The sequence below is a fragment of the Lepidochelys kempii genome, chromosome 5 (genome assembly GCF_965140285.1).
Source record: "Lepidochelys kempii isolate rLepKem1 chromosome 5, rLepKem1.hap1, whole genome shotgun sequence".
Classification (NCBI taxonomy): Eukaryota; Metazoa; Chordata; order Testudines; family Cheloniidae; genus Lepidochelys; species Lepidochelys kempii.
In genome coordinates this window covers 51053298-51074141 of record NC_136384.1, presented here as the reverse complement: position 1 = coordinate 51074141, position 20844 = coordinate 51053298, and the positions used below count along the sequence as shown (strand labels likewise).

Genomic DNA, 20844 nt, shown 5'->3' with positions numbered 1-20844 from the left:
TATTTTTCCAGTTAGTGATCCACTGAGTGGCACCTGCCCATACTGCATAGGAGTCCGTATATACTGCGGTGGCTCCTGCTTCACAGGCCAGTTTAATTGCAGCTAATTCTGCAAGTTGTGCTGACCCATCAATTTCAGCAGTTAGGGGTGCTGCAGAGGTGTCTGCAGGCACTGCTGCAGCTTTTCCCTTCCATTTTCCTTTTACCAGCCTGGCACTGCCATCAGTGAACCATACTCCCTCAGGCTTAGAAGGATCAAATGGGGCAGCATCCTTAATGGGAGACTGCTGTGGAGGCAGGCGGTATTCATCAGGCATTCCTACTTTCCATAGGGATTCCTGAATCATAGTGGGGTTTTGTGCAGTGTCTGCACTCCCTACCCTGTGGTGTATGTAAAGTGCCCATCTTTGGATAGTCATCTTTTGTGCTACACCAGGTGGTAACTCTTTCCCTTCCAATATAGGTTTAATGATTGGAAGAGGAGTGTGAATTGTGATGTCCTTATCCTGAGTTAATTCCTCAGTTTCTCTCAAGGCTGTGTAAGCTGCCAGAAGCACCTTCTCATAAGGTGTGTAGTTAGCCTGTGACCCTTGCCATGACTTGGAACCAAACTGAATTGGTCGTCTGGGAGCAGTGTCACTTTCTTGCCAGAGAGCATAAGACATTCCAGTGGCTCCCACAGTTAGGTACAAATGGAATGGGGCTTCAGGATGTATGGGACCCAGAGCCTGATAGGTGTGTATCTCCCCTATCAGTTGCCTGAGGGCTTCCTCATGGGCAGGAGCCCATTCCCAGGCAGCACTTTTCTTTAACAAATTGTACAATGGTCTGGCTATAATGGCAAAGCCAGGTACATGTTTTCTCCAAAACCCCAGAGTTCCCAAAATCTGTCTCAATTGATCTTTACTTTCAGGGGAGGGTGCCCGATTTAGCTCTTGCACAGTGTCATTAGGCACAGACCTCCTACCTCCCATCCATACAGTACCTAAGAATTTTATCTCTTGGGAGGGACCTTGGCATTTCTCAGCTGGTAACTCTAAATTAAGGGCTTCTAGTGCTCCTTTGATTTGATTCATAGCCTCCTGTACCTCTTCTGAGGTTTTCCCACCTATTAAGATGTCATCAATGTATTGCACAGTTTGTACATTGGGTGGCAGGATAAGGTCATCTAGGACCTTTGCCAGTGCCCCATGGCAAATAGTGGGTGAGTGTTTAAACCCTTGTGGCATTCGGGTAAAAGTGTATTGTACACCTTTCCAAGTAAAAGCAAATCTTTCCTGGTCAGCTGGTTGCAAAGGGACCATGAAGAACATGTCCTTTACATCTAATACTGCTAGCCAGGGTTTATCCCAGGTTTGTATGGTGTTTACAATATCTGTTATGCTAGGGACTGCTGCAGTTAATGGTCCAGTGTTACTGTTTAGCTTTCTATAGTCTATAGTGAGTCTCCATTTGCCATTTGGTTTCTTAATGGGCCACACAGGAGAATTAAAGCGAGAGTGGGTACGAATTAAAATTCCTCGCTGTTCCATATCTTTGATCAGGTCAGTAACAGGGCTTATGGCCTCAGCTGGGACATTATACTGCTTTATGTTTGTTACTGTTGAGGGCGGGAGAGCAGGTGCGCTGCTCAGTAAGTTTACAGAATAGTGGGGAGGGCTTTCCTCTTCCAGGTGGGTGGCATGAGGAACAGAACTGACTCCAAAAGCCCATCTTTCCCCATTAATCCTTCCCTTCTTTCCTCTTAAAACGTCCATGCCCAGTATGTTGGCATTGCCCAAAATCACCTCATATTTTCGGGGCTGATGGTGGGGTTGCAATGGGATATCCAGTTTTATCTTAACTAATGGGTAAGTTATGGTACTGCCATTTACCCCTGTAACAAGTACCTGTTTTCCGCCAGTAGGTGACGAGCCCTGAAAACTTTCTCGCTTAATCATGGACCTTTGAGCCCCTGTGTCCATTAAGAAAGGAATAATGTGTTTGTCATTTACAGTTACATGTAGCCGGGGGTCTTTTGCTGTTGTTTTCTCCTCTTTGGATTTAAGCTGGTTTATTAGGAGAGGAGATTGGCCCCCGCAAGCTAGTTTCCCTGCTCTGGTAATTCTTGCAGTTGCTGCAGCAATGGAGTATACCGGGTGTCTGCAGGTGGGGAAAGAGGAGAGAGCTGCAGAGGTGCACTGGGAGTAGCATTAGTTGTCTCCCAGTCAGCTCTTTTAAAGGTGGTGAATAATTTTAGCCGCTCTGTGGGCAGTCCATTTATCACATCTCTGGGATAACCTAAAGCCAGACATTGTCTCCACAACTTGGCTCTAAGCTCCTTTTCCTCCTGGGTTGGCTCTTGCTTGTTTTTATGTCCTTTAGATGGTGCCCCCTTGTTTCCCTGAAGGGAACGCATCTTAGCTTTGCCTGTCAGTGCTCTGATGTCTCCAAATTCTCTAAAGTATGACACCAGAAGGTTTAGCAGTGCCCGAAAGGTACTGTTATGTGCTGCAGCTTCTGATCTAAGGGACAGTGCCATAGCCCTGTGGTTACTCGGAACTCCCTTAAGCAGGGGTCTGAGATCATCTACATCTACCTGACCCTCCCATGGGCTTTCATAGGCTAACTCTTGAGGGTTTTGACCAAGCATGCTAATGACAGCCACAGTTAATAGAGCTGTTTTTACCTCATCTATGTTGGTCCAGTGCATTACTGTGGGTTCATCTCGGTCTGCTGGGTAAATTCCTTTTGCCCATTGACAAGCCAGAGACCAAAGTGTTTTAGGGATGTTCCCCTCTGAATGTTCCAGGAATATTCCTGCACCTAAGTTAAGGCGCTCAGTTTCTTGGGCTGTCAGGCGTATATATCCACCCCCAGTGTCCCAGAGGCGGACCAGCCACTCTATTATACCTTCCTCATGCTTTTTAGCAAAATCTCCCTGGATTGTTTTAACTCCATGGGAGTATATTGGCGGGTGGTAATTTTGGTAAAGTGTGTTGGAGCTTTACTCCCTTTTCCCTTTTTACCTCCCTTCTTTGTTTTTGAAGAGGTGGATGGATAATTGTCATCCCCTTCTTCATCCAGCTCTGCCCCACTCAAATTTTCCTCATGTTCTTCTGATTTGTGATGTGTGATAGCTGGTCTTAATTTTACAGAGGGACCTTCCTCCTCAGAGGAGGGGGACTCATTTGCTGAATCCCAAATGTCTCCATCCCATTCCTCAGGGTCTAGCCAGAGAGCAGTCTCAACTTTAGCCCGGTTGATACTGCGTGTTTTAGTCTCCAGCTTTTCCCTTCGTTCTATCCCTTCTTTCTCAATTAAGGGAAGTAATCTTTTCTGAAGATGTTCCATATCCCTATTCAGTGTTCTTACTCTGGTATCTAAATTCTGGCATTCCTTGCGCAGTGTGTCCCTTTCCTGTTGCAGCCTATTAAATTCTATTGCCAGACCATGATAATCCTTACAGGCAGCTTGCCAAACGTTAGTAAGCAGCCATATACAAGCACCTTTTCCTTTCCCTTTCTTCATCTTGCAGGCAGTTCTCCAGTTACAGAAATGCTGCCAGATCTCTGCTGGTTTTCCCCAATATTTCTCCAGCAGTTCTTTGCTCCACAGAGGATTTCCCCATCCCTCTTGGGTCAAACTTTTCTCTAGCTCAGGGAATTCTGTGGTGTTTATCATGACTGGTTTCATTGTGTTACTGTAGTGCAGCCTATATCACAATCCTGTTCGTGACGCCAATTTCTGTTAGCCGACGGCCAAGGATGTTTGGTGAGGTGCCAGCTATGCCCGTTTATACCATCCGTGACTTTAACCGCTAGGACGCACTGTCCCTTCGCGGCGGGCAGCCCGGGCTAGGCTGACGGATGCCCCAAGGTCCTAACCACCCGTGACTTTAACTGCTAGAGCTCAGAGCTCCTTCGCAGCAGGCAGTCAATACTGACTGACAGGTGCCCCAATGGCAGCACTAAGAGCCTCTCCACACCCGTGACTTTAACTGCTAGAGCTCAGAGCTCCTTCGCAGCGGGCAGCCAGGATTGACTGACAGGTGCCCCAAGAGTTTGCCCCGTGGAGGCGGCACAACTCAACGCTAGGCTCTTAGTACTCTCACCTAATGGCCAGGCTTTAGAGCCAAAACGGCTGAGGTTCTTTAATTGTGTTGGCTGCTTTACAGTAAACCAGAGAAAACAAGTCAGGCTTATGCATAAATGGTTACCAAAATTTATTAAGCTAGATTCTAATCATGTGGTTACAAAATTGCTAGTGCCTACTTATTTAAATGTAGAGATGTTACACACACAAACAAGTTACAAAACTGAAGCCACAATCCCAAAGAAAGAAAACAAAGTATAGAGCTCTATTTCAAAATATGTGTACACTAAAGATAGGAGATCAGGTGTGGGTGCTTCTTACCCTCCTTGCATCTCTCAATTCCAGCGGTGCCAAGCCAGGATCGGTCACTCAATTCCGCGGAAAGACAAATAAGGGACAAGGCGTAGGGACCCTCTTAGCTGCAGAAGCCTTGGGAGGCTGTCACTTATCTGACCAGCAGATAGATAGTGAAAAGCACTCAAAAATCATGGTGCTGTAGGTCCCCTACTTATACCTCTGTACTCCTTTATTCTCTTTCTCCTTTCTTATGCCAAATTGAGGCTGGTCTGTCGGGGTGACGCCAGCTTTCGCAAGAGTAGTTTACACTTGCAAAGGAGAGAAACAATAAGTGTCGACTACTGGACATTTCTTTTATCAGGGTAAATATTTTCCCAACTAGGATGTTGGTGTGTGTGCATCACGCTATTTAGTAGGGGCTAACAGCCATGTCTGTCACAGGGCCTCTGCCTGCTGTGAGCTTAATCGTTGTATCTGTTCCCAGAGGCACATTGTAGCAGCACACCTGTGCTTTCACAGCTTCAAAGGCTGTGCTGGAATATATGTTAAGTGCCCTGTTCCTGCTTCCTCCTGTGTTTCCAGCAATGCTGGTCTGAGGGGGGGGGGCTGGCTGTCTGGCTACACCCACTTAACATATCCTCCCAGGTTGAAATCTAACCATGAAAAATGAGTAATTTTGAATTAATCCAAGGACAAATCATTTTGATGTTTCAATGTATGTATTATAGCCACTATGGAGTGTAAAAGTTTGAGTCTTATAAACAAGTTTTAAAAAGTGGGGGAAAGATATGTGATGTGAAAAAAATAATAAGCAGTGCATTTTAATTAAGTGACCCACCCTCATTCTCAGAAATGGGAGCTGCAGGCTTTTTGTCAGGGTGTGAGACATTACATCTAACCTAAAGGAAATAAAAATGGGGGTTAAAAGTCTTATTCTAAATGATTACCCAAAGAGCACTCTTAGCAATTCTGTTTTTAGTGCTTTTCATTTGTTAGCATTGCAATGTTACAATATTTTGAAAGAGGATTTGAATTATCTTCCTTATGTCAGCAAGAGAATGATGTAAGTTCCAGTGAATTATAATCTTGGCAAATGTACTTTGATTTGCCCAAGAAGTGGGAGCAGAGTTGGTTACTGACGGTATGCATCCGCTGAAGTGAGCTGTAGCTCACAAAAGCTCATGCTCAAATAAATTGGTTAGTCTCTAAGGTGCCACAAATACTCCTTTTCTTTTTGCGAATATAGACTAACACGGCTGTTACTCTGAAACCTGACAGTTAATGATATTTCAGACATGTAAGAAAGGAGTGAAAGTAGTGTGTTACAAATAGCTACACCATCCACTCTGAATAACTGCATTGTGGTAGGCCTTTAACAAGATGCAAATGAGGGGGTGTATATGCTACTCTTGTGAGTATTCTGCACTCCTGTGCACATGCAGAATTTGTTTCCCCCCAGCAAATATTTTCCCCCTCTGCAGAATATAGATTCTGCTGCAGAGGTGTTGCAGTTACCCCTTTCATCCACCAGGGGCTGCTGTGGGACCAGAAGAGAGAGGCTGCACTCACAGTAGGGTCAGGTGAGGAGGCACTGGCCAGACAGAGCAGGGCACAGGGGTCTCCAATCTTTTTGAATCGTACACCCCCAGGGCCAGCTCTGGGGAAGCAAAGAAGGGAAAAAAAAAAAAAAAGCTGCCACCAGCATGCCACCAAAGACGAAGCAGGGAGAACCGAGCTGCTGCAGGCTTGCCGTGGAAGAATCAAAGGTCCAGGAGCGCTGCTGCCACCATGCCGGAGGCACTCCCCTTGCCGCGTACCCCACTTTGGAGACCACTGATCTAGATGGTATGTCTTTCCTATATACATATGCCATCCAAACAGTAAAAAAAACATTTAAGTTTAAAAAAGCAAATTCAGAGAGTTTGAGTAAATTTTATTTACAAACATGCAAAATAAGTACAGCAACAACTCATCTATGAGCCTTCCCTAGCTCATCTGCTCTATGTTCAAGGTTCTGATCCTACTCCTAAGATAGGATGTTTAACATTTTCTACATGTCAGTAACTCCCACCAGCAGTTACAATTACGTACATCACTGCCTATCTGTATCTTGCTAAAATATTTTGTACTTCTCAGTTCTGATCAAAATTAGTTGGATAATTCAAATTACAAATTTAAAAATGTAAGATACAACCATACAGAGAGATCAGCATGTATATAACCTCTTGTTTCAAAAGGGATCTGTACAGTATTTTTAAAATCCATAACATTAGCTTTAAACAATTTAAGAGGGGCAGGTGTCATTTTATTGCTGCAGTGCTTTTTAAATATACATCTTGCTGGTTGCCTTTAAGAATGCATGAATGACTATTTTGCTACTTTAAGAAGTCTGATGTTGCACTAATTCAGTCAGGCAGTTCACTATTAAAATTGCAAGGGATTTAGATGTTAAGCCCAGTTAGTCTTTGTGCTTTTAAAAAAAAAATCAATCTTCATTATCAACCAATGCACAAGTGACGTCTCTCCCCCAAAGAGGGATATTTGTACCTGGCTTAAAAGAGAAATAACAATTATATTGTATAGGTACATGCACACATTTTTTTAAACAAGTACCACCTGCAAGTCACTATAAATCATACTTGTCCTTTAAAGACAAGTCTGTCAGAAAAACAAGTGAAAAGGAACAGATGGCAGAATACATTTTGTGCACTGCAGTAAAGTGATTAATACTTAAGGGAGATCCTATGCAAAAGTTATTTCAAACCGAAGTGCAGATACTCAGCATTAAGGTGGGGGTGGGGGAAAATAAAATTAAAAACCTTAACAGGACAGGAAAAACCTCAATAACTGAGCTAGATGTTAGTCCCATCTTGAAAAAGAAACTCAAGCACAATCTCTCCTACTCTACATGTATAAGCAAGCAATTGTTTCTAAAAATGTGTGTAGGGTCACAAGTCAGATTTGATCACAAACTCTCTTAACAGGTCTTCTGTTTCCATGACTGATTAAGTTAGCTGTCTTGTTCACATTAAGATAGCAGCCCTTCTAAATCATAGTGGAAGTAGTCAACAACATGGACAAATTAATTTTTAGTAATACCAGCCACACTGATTTCCCAATCACAAATCCATCCTTGGAAAGTACTGTTAAGAGCCTAGTCCAGCTCTCACCCACTATGCCTGGTGGCAAGTCACTTGCTACATTTTGACAGTGACAGAGATTTTCTTCACTGATGGCCAAGATGACTTGATGTCTTAGAACCTAAAGGTGCCCTTTTCTTTAAAGGGACATGCTCCAGAGCTAGGATGCAATTCCAAACTGAGTTTCTCAGTTTGGTCACAGGCTGATCACTGATTGCAACATTTAAAACTTTAAACACAAATACAATACTTACAATTGCTCAAGATAGTAAGTGATATTCAATTATTTAGGGTGAGGACCTCTCTCCAAGGCAGCTTCCATACGGCTCTGTTTTAAACCCTATGGGACACAGGATAGCAAAAGTTTGTTATTCAAGTGTGAAGACAAAATAAAAAATGAAACTTTCTCATCGTGGTAAAATATTTTGGGCCAAATCCTTCTAGTCTCTCATGAAACATTGGTTATTTATAGATAGACTGAGGACAACCAACCAAACATATTATATTGAAATCAGGAACTAAAACAACTATTTGCTATTGCCTTGATCCGTGTCCCTACAGAACAACTTGAGAAATTTTTGCTGTTAAACCAAAAGTAAATAATGGAAACCCACAGACATTTAATCTAAAGTGCCAATTCCCAAATTCTGTTTGTTTAGTCTTCAGTCCACATTTGAATGTTAACAAGAATGTTCCATTAAAGAAAAAGGGGGGTCATTAATTATCAAAGCTTGAAAAGTCAAATCTGTTCCACATTTTTTTCCCCTTCCTTTGCAATTATGCAAAAAGCAGCCCTCCACAACCATTGATTTTTCATCAGTGTGGAGTACCAGCATAAGCTATCCATGTACCACAAATCCATCCCTCCCACTGGTCAGCAATGAAGAATATTGTAGGGGGGGGAGGGTGTTAGAGAATAGATTAGCTCTATTTTACACCCCACCAATATCCAGCAGTTGTTAGAAAATAAAAATCTTTCCAGAACAAGTCCAGATTTATTCCAACCACACAATCTGTTCTTCAATTATGACAAACTGTGCATGGTAGGAAACTCCACTGGCCTGGAAAGCTGCAACTGTTGATCTCAAATTATTTTTATATAATATATTTAAATGTGTAAATGTAAAACATAGAAAGTTCTCATTAGTTAAGTGGACTGATCTGCTTTTGCTCAGAGAGAGACAGGAACACTTAAACAGAATGCCTTTAGAGCTAGGTTCTCATAAATTAGAATAAAAGTTCCATAACAAAAAACTACTTTTCTTAAACAGTAGAAGAACCCAAAGCTAGACCACATATGCAACATTTCAACAGGAGTCACTTACCAGATAGTAGCCGGTGTGATAACCACTCATATACCAGGCTATTAACATACTTCCCAAAGCTTCCTCATCTTCAGGAGAATCTGGACCCATGGGTGGTGGAGGAGGAATCAACTAGGAGATTGCAACAAAACCCTGTGAACTGGCTTTATTTAATTGGTGTTTATCTTACAGGCGGAGGAAGTGAATGACAACCACCATCTCTGAAATTACTGACAAATAATTAATTAAGGAATAGAAATGCATTCTTGCACATGCTTCAAAATAAAAGAGATAGTATTTGCTTAAACACCTTATTTACAAAGGCACATGTACCACTGCTCTGTATTTAGCTCCTATGATCAGCGTATCCACTGAGAGATACAGTAAGGGAAAAACTTATTTTCCAAAATTCATAACACACTCAGGGCGTTTCTACAAACAAAAGCTTTGACTATACTGATAGTTAAAGCACTACCCACCCACTAATGCAGATGCAGTTGTATTAGTATCATTATTCCCATAAGGGAAGGGAAAAGATATGTCAGTATAAGGGAACTTAATATCTGTTGGAATTATTAATATTTTAAATTAAGATAGGAAATCAACAAATACCAATTTAATAATAATCTCCTTTATTAAATCCACAGGCCAAATGGTACTATATGTAAAAAGAAAAGGAGTACTTGTGACACCTTAGAGACTAACAAATTTATTTGAGCATATAAAATCTCCCCACTGTATTTTCTACTTCATGCATCCGATGAAGTGAGCTGTAGCTCACAAAAGCATATGCTCAAATAAATTTGTTAGTCTAAGGTGCCACAAGTACTCCTTTTCTTTTTGCGGATACAGACTAACACGCTGCTACTCTGAGACCTAGTACTATATGTAGTTGCTCTAAACATGCCTAAATAATAAGCAATTTATTACATCCAAACAGTAACAAAACACTGTAAGCATTTGATCAAGATACTTACAAAATGGGCTATCCCCAGGGTACTCAGACCCATATAGGTCAGTTCCAAAATGGTCAGGCAGGTATTAAAGGTATTTTTTTATACCCTTTAACAAACTAGTGATGCCATTGCCAATTACTAACTTCAGTTAAAGACCAATTTGAGACAATTCATCCTTATTTTGTCTTAATCCAGATAAGATTTACAACCTTTCCTCCCAAGGGTTTTCCACATCTCCTCCTTGTTGTCCAACAGTTTTCCCATTGCACCTGGGTTCACCTGGGCTTTAACACTGGTGTGGGGGTTGGGGAAGGGCTATGTTGGCTCATTTTAAGACATTCTCTTTGTTTGATTTAAAACCATCTGTACTCACCCCCTCTCTCTGTCAGAGGCTGCTTTTTTAGAAACTTCCCCTAATGTTATTAGTTATTGAATCAGACATCCTCAATACTTTATTCCTTCTGGCCTTACCACTTATTATTTTCAAGGCCTTCTTCCTACTTGCTAGTCAGGCCCTTTCTTTGCAATACATATACATTTCCTTAACCAAACTTAAGATAACTTTAATTCTTTAATTTTATACTTATTCTACAATATCAGGTATAACTATTTCAGTAAAAAAAAGTCTCACCTCTAACTGAAATAGTTACACCAGTACAAAAACTCTGTATAAAACAGATCTTACTCACTCTATCCTTGTGAATTCCATAATAGAAATGTACTCCCTGTGATCCAGAATACAAACTCCAGAAGCTGGGAGGAAATTTATAATTGCAACATTAAGATTGGCTTAACTGGAACACTGCTACTGGGCACGTACGCAGTACTGACTAGGTATTCATTTCAATTTAAAAGCAGGTATGTGCACACCGATGACCAAGAAAGTCAGTTAGAAAAGTGGAGATCAAATATTTGCCTTTAACCACTATTTTTCACATACCACTTACCGGTGGTCCTGTTGGGAATGGTGGGGGGCAGCTTGATAAGAAAGGTGGTGGTCCACTAAATTTTGGTCCAGACTACAGTGAAATAATTGAATATGAAACAAAATTTGGAATTAAAAAGGGAAAGAAACCTGCCTTAAAATATTATTATGCAACAGATCACAAAACTGCTTAAGCAAAGGTAGCAAGTCCCAATGACTTAATGAATCAAAAGTATAGGAACATGGGCCAGCTATAAAAGCTTCTTGTCGGTATTCTCTGACGTGAGCGTCAGCAAGCCTAGCAAAAAAAGACAGTGACTTTATAAATATCACAAAGAGAGGCTTGAAGTGATGTTTTAATAATAATAATTTTTAAAACGCCTTTTAAAGGGAATCTGAAGCTGCATACTCACATTAAAAAACTGTTCCTTACATCTAATATTTCTATATCCAAGATATAACTGATCATATCTGGTCTAGCATAGGATCTAAGTTCACTCTATTTTTGAATATTAAATTTACTATACCACACATTTTTATTACAAATCACACTATGCTCATATTTAAAGATGAAATGACAGGCTCTTATCTTAATTTATATTGGTTCTTCACATATGAAATGTTCTGGTCATCTTCCACTTATATTGTAACGTTCCAAAAATAAAAGCCAATTTTTTTTTTCAATTGCATTTCATATAGAATCTATTCTAGATTGTAAATACATAGGGTGACAATTTGACCCCAAAGAAGTCAATGAGAAAACTCCACTGATTACCAGGGTGTCTGGATTTCACTCCTACGATTTACCACAGGGATATTTAAGTTTCAAGAGTTGTCATGAGAGCTTAACACCATGCAAAAGTTGGAATTTAATATCTAGAAGAAGAGTGGTAAACACATTTTCTCAGAGCTGTGAAATAAGTCATGTCTGAAGATCCTGCTCTGCTTCAGGCCACTATCACAGCTAGGGCTATGCTTACCCTTCCCAGGCCTGGTGGTGGAGGAGGTGGAAAATGGGAGTTCCAGTGAGAGGATTTTAATTTTGTAGAGTTGTATTTGTTTCCAGGTGACTGGGAGGACTTTTCACTTTCATCTGTTGAATACTGAGTCTCATTTTCATTCTAGAAAGAAAATTGTATTCTTAACTAAAACTCTCGTACACTTGTTCCCAGGTTACAACTCCCACGTATCTATAGCAAATGTTAAATCAAATTCAATATGAAACCTTTCACTAGGAAAGCCTTGTCCACATCCTCATCTTCCATCTTGATTTCTTAACTCTGCCCCTGCTGATTCAAAAATGCACCTGCTAAGATCATCTTCCTTGTCTTTCATTTTGACCGTGTAATCCCTTCTCTCGTTGAATCTCTCCACTGTCTCCTCTCTTTCTACCACATCAAGTTCAATCTTGTTCTCACATCCAAGGTCCTTTACAGTTCTGCTACTCCCCTATTTAGCAATTAAATTTAATTGCTCATTCCTTAAGAACGGCCATACTGGATCAGACCAAAGGTCCATCTAGCCCCGTATCCTGTCTTCCGACAGTGGCCAATGCCAAGTGCCCCAAAGGGAATGAACAGAACAGGAAATCAAGAGATCCATCCCGTTGCCCATTCCCAGCTTCTGACAAACAGAGACTAAGAGCACCATCCCTATCCATCTTGGCTAATGACCACTGATGGACCTATCCTCCATGAATTTATCTAGTTATTTTTGAACGCTGTTATAGTCTTAGCCTTCACAACATCCTCTGGCAAGGAGTTCCACAGGGTGACTGTGTGTTGTGTGAAAAAATACTTCCTTTTGTTTGTTTTAAACCTGCTGCCTATTAATTTCATTTGGTGACCCCTAGTTCTTGTGTTATGAAGAGTAAATAACACTTCCTTATCTATATAATTATGGCTGGTGTGGAGAAAGTAGATCTCTATCATATCACCCCTTAGTCATCTCCTTTTCAAGCTGAAAAGTCCCAGTCTTATTAATCTATCCTTAGCAGCCGTTCTATACCCCTAATCATTTTTGTTTCCCTTTTCTGAACCTTTTCCAATTCCAATATATCATTTTTGAGCTAGGGTGATCACATCTGCGCATAGTATTCGAGATGCGGCTGAACTATGGCTTTATATAGCAGCAATATGATATTTTCTGTCTTATCTATCCCTTTCTTAATGATTCCCAACATTCTATTCACTTTTTTGATTGCCACTGCACATTGAGTGGATGTTTTCAGAGAACTATCCACAATGACTCCAAGATCTCTTTCTTGAGTGGTAACAGCTAATTTAGACCCCATCATTTTATATGTATAGCTGAGATGTTTTCTAATATGCATTACTTTGCATTTATCAACATTGAATTTCATTTGCCATTTTGTTGCCCAGTCACCCAGTTTTGAGAGATCCTTTTGTAGCGCTTCGCAGTCAGCCTGGGACTTAACTATCTTGAGCAATTTTGTATCATCAGCAAATTTTGCCACCTCACTGTTTACCCCTTTTTCCAGATCATTTATGAATATACTGAAAAGGACTGGGCCCACTACAGACTCCTGGGGGGCACCACTATTTACCTCTCTCCATTCTGAAAACTGACCATTTATTCCTACCCTTTGTGTCCTATCTTTTAACCAGTTACCAATCCACAAGAGCACCTTCCCTCTTATCCCATAGCAGCTTACTTTGCTTAAGAGCCTTTGGTGAAGGACCTCATCAAAGGCCTTCTGAAAAATCTAAGTACACTTTATCTACTGGATCCCCCTTGTCCACATGCTTGTTGACCCCCTCAAAGAATCCTAGTAGACTGGTAAGGTATGATTTCCCTTTACAAAAGCCATGTTGACTCTTCCCCAACAAATTATGCTCATCTACGTGTCTGACAATTTTGTTCTTTACTATAGTTTCGATCAGTTTGCCCAGTACTGAAGTCAGGCTTCCCGGCCTGTAATTGCTGGGATCATCTCTGGAGCCCCTTTTAAAAACTGGCATCACACTAGCTATCCTCCAGTCATTTGGACAGAAGCTGATTTAATTATAGGTTACAGACTACAGTTAGTAGTTCTGCAATTTCACATCTGAGTTCCTTCAGAACTCTTGGGTGAATACCATCTGGTCCTTGTGACTTCTTTTTTGCATTGCTCCCTTATCCCCAGCACTGCCACCAGTTGTCAGCCTTAACAACCCAGTTGTCTAGTTCTCCCACTCTTACCACCTTTTTCTAGTCTCATATACATCTTGGGAAGATGGATTTTGATCATTTAAAATTCAGAAAGTGACTTTAAGACATTTTAAGGCCGGGGCTATTTCTTAGCACATTCACACACAAAAAGATCACTCTCTAATCTCATATGAAATCCTCCACATTTAACACCGAGCCCCGCATCAGCAAAAATAGTAGATTGTTTGTGTTTTCTTGTAGAAAGGGCCAAAAGTCTGCAGTGTACAGGGAAAAAGAGACAGCTGTTTTCAGACCTGACATGTCTACTACCCCACTAGTAAAACTTCTTAATGTCCAACACTGCTGATTAGAAATTGAAATAGGAGATTGATATGTGCCTGTCACACTGAGAAAGACAACATCTCCCTTCATTAAATGATTATTAAGTGAAATATCAGGAGAAGCAGGGTTTTGCAGCAATCCGGCAGGTGAGAATTAGTTTTGTGCAAGAATCCTAGGGCCATATACAGTCCTGATGTGGTAATAGTAATAATACCACTTAGCTCTTCTAAAACACTTTCCATCCAAAGCTCTTAGAGTACAGTAACTCCTCATTTAAAGTCATCCCAGTTAATGTTTCGTTGCTGATCAATTAGAGAACATGCTAGTTTAAAGTTGTGCAAAGCTCCCTTATAACGTTGTTTGCCAGCTGCCTGCTTTGTCCACTGCTTGCAGAAAGAGCAGCCGGTTGGAGCTAGCTGGTGGGTGCTTGGAATCAGATTGGAATGGCACGCCCCCTATCAGCTCCCTGCTCCCCTAAGATCCCTGTACCGCAGCCTCCCAGCAGGCTATCAGTTGCCCCTCCCCGCACTGCCACGTGTTGCTCCTGCCCTCTGCCTTGGAGCTACTCCCGAGAGCCTCCTGCTTGCTGTGCAAGGTGGGGGGGGGGAGGGACAGAGGGGTGCTAATGTCAGCGTGTCCCCCTATCCCCGCTCCTGCCCCCCATCTCCATAGAGCATGGGGGGACATGACAGGGCTCAGGACGGAGGGAGCTTGTAGGCAGTAGCTGCTGTCTCAACTAGCTGATCTAGCTAAAAAGGCAGTGTACTTAAGAGTCGGGTCTGTGTACTTAAAGGGGCAACACACGTCTCTCTCTCTTTCACACACACACACGGTGTGTGTGTGTCTCTCTCTCTACCATACTGTCTCCCCTCCCTCCGTTCGTGCTGCGTTGGAGAGTGTGAGGCTATGTTAAAAACAATGTATTAACCACTGAGGGCTCAGCCGAATGCTAGTTCATCATTTAGCAGTAACGCATTCCCTGGGAAATATCCCACTCTCTTCCATCCTCTGACTCCACCACCTCAACCAAGCTTCACAATGATCATTGCTGTGTACAGTATTGTTGGTTAAAACTTATACTGTGTGTGTGTAGATATATAAAATATAGTCTTTTGTCTGGCAATTTTTTCCCTGGAACCTAACCCTCCCCCCTATTTACATTAATTTTATGGGGAAATTGGATTTGCTTAACATCATTTCGCTTAAAGTAGCATTTTTCAGGAACATACCTACAGCATTAAGCAAGGAGTTACTGTACTCTACAAAAAAGGTCAGCACCCCCATTTTACAGACAAAAAAACTAAGTCCAGAAAGGAAGCCACTAGCCCAAGGTCACCCAGCAAAGCAGTGGCAGAGCTGGGAACTGAAGTCAGGTCTCCAGAGTCTCAGTCCAGCACCCAATCCATGAGGCCACAGTACTAAATAGGCACCATATACCATTACTTTCAACAGATTCATGACCATTTATAGCAAGGATCACTTTTGAGTCACATACTCTTATCGCCCTTCAGTTCTACAAGGGCAACAGGAATACAACAAAAGTTAAAAGGCTTTGCTTATTTTTAGTAGAATATTAATTGTTTATATTTGCCCTCTCACCTCCCCGGCATTCTGTTCCTTGTTTTCTTTTTCAACGGTGTTTGGAAGAAGCAGATCAGATAGATTGTGCTCTTCCCTATTTCCATACCCAGTGTAAACAGCAACACAGGTCCCTCTCTTCTGATCGATCGAGGCAATAGTTGCTAGGTACACATTGCCATCCTCAGACCAAACTGCACTACAGGCATCACCAACTTTCCACTGCAACGAAAGCAAGAAAGTCAAGTCAACAGCTATACCTGTGACCCTTGAAAAATGTTTTCCCCAGATGTAACTTTTCTCATCGTCAAGTGTTTCAAACATCTAAATGTTAACATATCCATCTACTATGCATACAAACTTTTGAATTAAATTCTGCCCGATGTGCCTCTCCCTCACTACAGATTATTCTTTGTATCCAATTAATCTGTTTCTAAAGTGGCCCCAGCAAAGCAAGAATTTATAAATCTTATTTACAATCTCATTGAGGTCAATAACTAAAATCTTCCCTTGATAAGCAAATAAACCTTATGTTTTAAAATGTACTATGAACATGTGCAGTACAAAAATCATTAACATTTAGTTTTGGTATTCAGCTTTTAAGGTGACCTGCTTCAATGGTGCTGCGTTGCTTTTCTTCCTACTTCTGTTCTTTTTATTATTTTTTCTCTTTGTCCCTGAGCATTGTTCTTGTTTGTCTGAAGGCTCTGAACACTCACCATTCTTTAGAGCATTCTACAAAAGAGAAAAGGATTTAATGGATTATACCCCAACATCTCAACTATGACGTGTACTTCTATCCCCCATCAAAATAGCAACCAGAGCTAAATAGGGGATGCAGATGGCAAATTTCTCCTGATTTCATAAATGACATAATAGTAAGGGTGCATGCATTTACTTTGTCTATATTTTATGTTGTTGTAAAAAGGACCACTAAATTTAGACGTGTGTCTTTAAAACACAGATTTTAGCCAAATGTGACTATTTCCACTTGTATGAGCCATTTTCGATAATTCTACTTTTGAAAGAATAATCTGACCAAAATGAACTTCTCTACACTACGGGTGTTTCAGCAGCACAGCTCTGGCTGTATAGCTGTTCTGCTGTAGAGCCGTCGTGTAGACACTTCCTACAGCAGCTGGGAAAGGATTTTTCCATCACTGTGGATAATCAGCCTCCTCAAGTAGTGGTTGCTCTGTCAACAGAAGCATTCTTCTATCAACGAAGCAATGTCTATGCCAGGAATTAGGCTAGTGTAGCTATAGTGCCAAAATGTGAATTTTTCATACACCTAAGCAATGTAACTATGTTGATCTAAATTTGAAGTGTAGCCTAGGCCTGTAACAAAGGAAAGGAAAAGCATCCCCATAACTGTCTCACACTCTTAAAAAAGAAAAAAAAACTATCGGCAGTGACTTATCATACACCTCTACACCGATATAACATGAATTCAGATATAACGCGGTAAAGCAGTGCTCTGAGAGGCGGGGCTGCGCGCTCCGGTGGTCAGTGTGTCAGGTTCCGACACGCTGCCCTGAGCAGCGTGTTAAGGGTGCTGAGCCAGGGCTGAGGGGTTGGATAAGGGGCAGAGGGTCTCGGATGGTTCAGAGGTTCTGAGGGCGGGGCGGTCAGGGGTGCTGGATAGGGCATGGGAGTCCTGGAGGGCCTGTCAGGGGTGTGGATAGGGGTTGGTGCAGTCAGGTGACAGAGAGCATGGGGGGGGAGGGGTTGGTTCTGAGGGGTCAGTCGGAAGGTGGGAAGGGACTATTAATAACAGAAATGCTTGAGCCAAAACAAGTTGGATATAACACTGTTTCACCTATAACGCAGTAAGATTTTTTGGCTCCCGAGGACTGTGTTATATCAGGGTAGAGGTGTAATTCCCAATTGGAGGAGGATCAGAAGCCACCTCCGAATGCCATCAAGAATAGTTATGCCCCTCTCGGTTTAGAAATTCAAAGTTTTGTGTGAACTAGGGAGGACCCTTTGGCACCGATCCCACACAGAAGAAGCACCTCCCCCCAACACGTAGGGTTGCCAGACATCCAGTTTTCAAGCATAATGCCCGGTCGAAAAGGGACCCTGGCAGCACCGCGTGGCGGAGCAACAGGGGCCCCCCAGGGCTAAGGCAGGCTCCATGCCTGCCCTGGCTTTGTGCCAGTCCCAGAAGCGGTCACCAGGTCCTGCAGCCCCATGGCATATGGGTGACCAAGGAGGCTCCCTGTGTTGCCCCCACCCCCAGCGCTGGCTCCACAGCTCCCATTGGCCTGGAACCATGACCAATGGGAGCTGCACCTGCGGGTGCGAGGGCAGCACCCAGAACCGTCCTTGTGCCTAGGGGCCGCAGGGACCTGGCGGCTGCTTCCTGGGAGCCATGGTAAGCACGGCCGGGACCCTGCACCCCAACTCCTCTCACAAACCCCCACCCCCTGCCCCAGCCCAGAGTCGCCTCCCACACCCAAACTCCCTCCCAGGGCCCGCACCCCAACCCAGCGCCCCCTCCTGCACCCCAAATCCCGCACCCCCAGCCAGGTGAATGAGCGAGGGTGGGGACGTGCGAGGAACAGAGGGAGGGAGCGAGAATGGAGCGAGAGGGGGTGGGGTGGGGCCGGAGATGTTTCGTTTTGTTTGTGCCATTAGAAAGTTGGGGCAACCAACCCCACGGACCCGGGAGGGAGGGAGGGAGGAGGGTCCGAACGCTGCCGCCGCGAGGTTCCCCGCGGGACCCGGGCGGTGCAGCGCAAAGATGAGAAGTTTTTGGAGCTGGGGTGGTTGGGGCTGAACGGCTGCTAGGCCGGTCACGGGGACACGGCGCGGCAGGGCCGCGTTACCTTAAACGACGCCACCGCTCTGTCGTACGCCTTTATCAGGGCGGTGTCATCCCAGATGTCCGAATCGTCGCTCTGTGGGGGGAGCGGGGACAGGAAGTTTTACCACCACGTGCAGCCCGCGCCCGGCGTCGCCCCCCGGCCGGGTCAGGCCGCAGCGGCGGTCACGGGGTGTCGGTTACGGGGAGGGCGGACAGGGCACGGGGCAGAAACCCGCCCGGCCGGCACGGCCGCTAATGGCCCGGGGGCAGCGCGCGGGGAGCAACCCCCGCCGCCAGGCCCGGCCCAGCCACGCGGCCCCGCCGGTCCCACGCGCCTGAGGCGGCCCCGGGCCTCCACCTGGTGATGAAACGCCCTACCCCGAGCCGCGACCCCTGCCCGAGGCGAGACCCGCGCGCCTCCCGCCAGTACCTGCCCGGCGCCGCGTTTAAACAGCACCGTCTCGGCCCCGGCGTGGCCTGCCATAGCAAAAGTTTGACCGGTCGGTGGCCTCTACCACTCAGCCAGCGCGCATGCGCGGCCCTTCACACGCGCCCCCCCCGGGGAGTAGAGGGGTGGAGCTTGATGGTCTGCTGCAGCTGCCTCTGTCGGCACGGCCTCCTCCCAACTCCAGCCCTTCCCCCACAGCAGGGTTGGACGCGGGGCTGACGTGCTGCCCTCGTTTTAACAAGGGGTCCTCCAAGGATCTTCTCAGCCCTTCCCCCTCCCCCAAATGAGTAGGGGTAATCTGTTCATTTCCTATTTACATGAATGTGCTTTTCCAAAAAGAGGCAGGAGCACAGACAAATTCACCCAGGGTCCAAGTGCTCTTCTGCAGGACGTTTTATTTTCTTCTGGAAGAACAGACTAAAGGCATCCTTAGCATAATGCACTGCTCAGAGTGTATGATTTTAAACAGGGATAACAGAGATGGAGAGGAAATTTAGGGGACTGTCAGGTATTTTCCCCAAAACGTCCATGGAGCAAGATGGACATCTTAATGCAAGAATCAGAGTCAAAAGTTCAAGAAATCAAGACGGTTTAGGAAGTTCTGTGAGGAATTTCAGGTTTTGTATTTATGCAGAGGTGAACTGCTTATATAAACCACTTAATGAGTGCTGTGGCTTGACAATGCTTGTTTTACTCCTGCAAATATTTCCAGTTCTGAATTTTGCATCTGGCATGGTGGAAGAGACCTAAAATGGGTACTAACCCTACTTGTTCATAATATGGGTAAATATTAATTTTACAGAGCATGCTTGTGCTATTAGTACTGCTGTCAAAACTGCCACCCTTGGAAGCAAATTTCATTACACCATTTCAGGCATTCCCTCCCCACCCTGAACTCTGGGGTACAGATATGGGGACCCGCATGAAAGACCCCCTAAGCTTATTTCTAGCAGCTTAGGTTAAAACTTCCCCAAGGGTCAAATCCCTTCTTGTCCTTGGATGGTATTCGCTGCCACCACCACGTGAGTTAGACAAAGATTCAAGGAAAAGAACCACTTGGAGTTCCTGTTCCCCGAAATATTCCCCCCAAGCACCTTCACCCCCTTCCTGGGGAGGCTTGAGAATATTATCTTCACCAATTGGTAGAGGTGAGCACAGACCAAATCCCTGGGTTTTCTAAGACAGGAAAACCAATCAGATTCTTAAAAAAAAAACAAAAACAGAACTTTATAATAAAGAAAAAAAAGTATAAGAAGCACCTCTGTAAAATCAGGATAGAAGGTAATTTTACAGGGTAATCAGATTCAAAACACAGAGAGTTCCCCTCTAGGCAAAACTGTAAAGTTACAAAAAACAGGGATAAACCTCCCTCTAAGCATAAGGAAAATTCACAAGCTAAAACAAGATACTCTAACACATTTCCTTGCTCTTGCTTACTATTTCTGTAAAGTTAGATGTATCATTCAGTAGGAGCTAGATTACTTGCTTGGTCTCTCTCTGTCTCCGGAGAGAGCACACACAGCACAAAAACAAAGCCCCCCCAAGATTTGAAAGTATTGTCTTTCCCCATTGGTTCTTCTGGTCAGGTGCCAACTATGTTAATTGAACTGATTAAGGGCATTCTGTACCTCTAGCTAAGAGGGATTTTATATTACTGCATGCATAAAGTTGTTACCCTTCCCTTTATATTTATGACACACCATTCTTGCACTTTGGCATTAACATAGGGAACACCACTTCTCTGTACAAGGATGATGGCATGATTATAGCTTTTTGTTGATACTATTGTACTACTTTGATAACACAAGTTCTTGGCCAATTA

General features: G+C 43.5%; 1 protein-coding gene across 4 annotated transcripts; it reads right to left on the bottom strand.

Annotated features, from left to right (window-relative positions):
- Positions 1-6128: 6128 nt before the first annotated feature.
- Positions 6129-19148, bottom strand: LOC140911394 (survival of motor neuron protein). Of its 4 annotated transcripts, none has more exons than XM_073344328.2 (9): positions 19005-19148; positions 18597-18668; positions 16375-16500; positions 15787-15987; positions 11676-11816; positions 10718-10789; positions 8836-8946; positions 7765-7850; positions 6129-6226 (listed from the first exon to the last, which is right to left on the bottom strand). In XM_073344328.2, the coding sequence occupies exons 1-8, from the start codon at positions 19056-19058 to the stop codon at positions 7794-7796; spliced, it is 834 nt and encodes a 277-aa protein (XP_073200429.1). In that variant the 5' UTR covers positions 19059-19148; the 3' UTR covers positions 6129-6226; positions 7765-7793. The 4 variants fall into 4 exon arrangements, with proteins under 4 accessions (XP_073200429.1, XP_073200428.1, XP_073200431.1 ...); XM_073344327.2 differs by lacking the exon at positions 6129-6226 and adding an exon at positions 6283-6921; XM_073344330.2 differs by lacking the exon at positions 6129-6226 and adding an exon at positions 6283-6917.
- Between the last annotated feature and the right edge of the window lie 1696 nt (positions 19149-20844).

What these genes read in the sequence shown, in the direction of transcription:
- LOC140911394 (XM_073344328.2), bottom strand. Translation starts at nt 19,058, where the DNA reads ATGGCAGGCCACGCCGGGGCCGAGACGGTGCTGTTTAAACGCGGCGCC. An exon ending in TTAAACGCGGCGCCGGGCAG is followed by an intron (nt 18,669 to 19,004) that starts GTACTGGCGGGA and finishes CTCCCCCCACAG; the next exon opens with AGCGACGATTCGGACATCTG. An exon ending in GAGCGGTGGCGTCGTTTAAG is followed by an intron (nt 16,501 to 18,596) that starts GTAACGCGGCCC and finishes TCTCTTTTGTAG; the next exon opens with AATGCTCTAAAGAATGGTGA.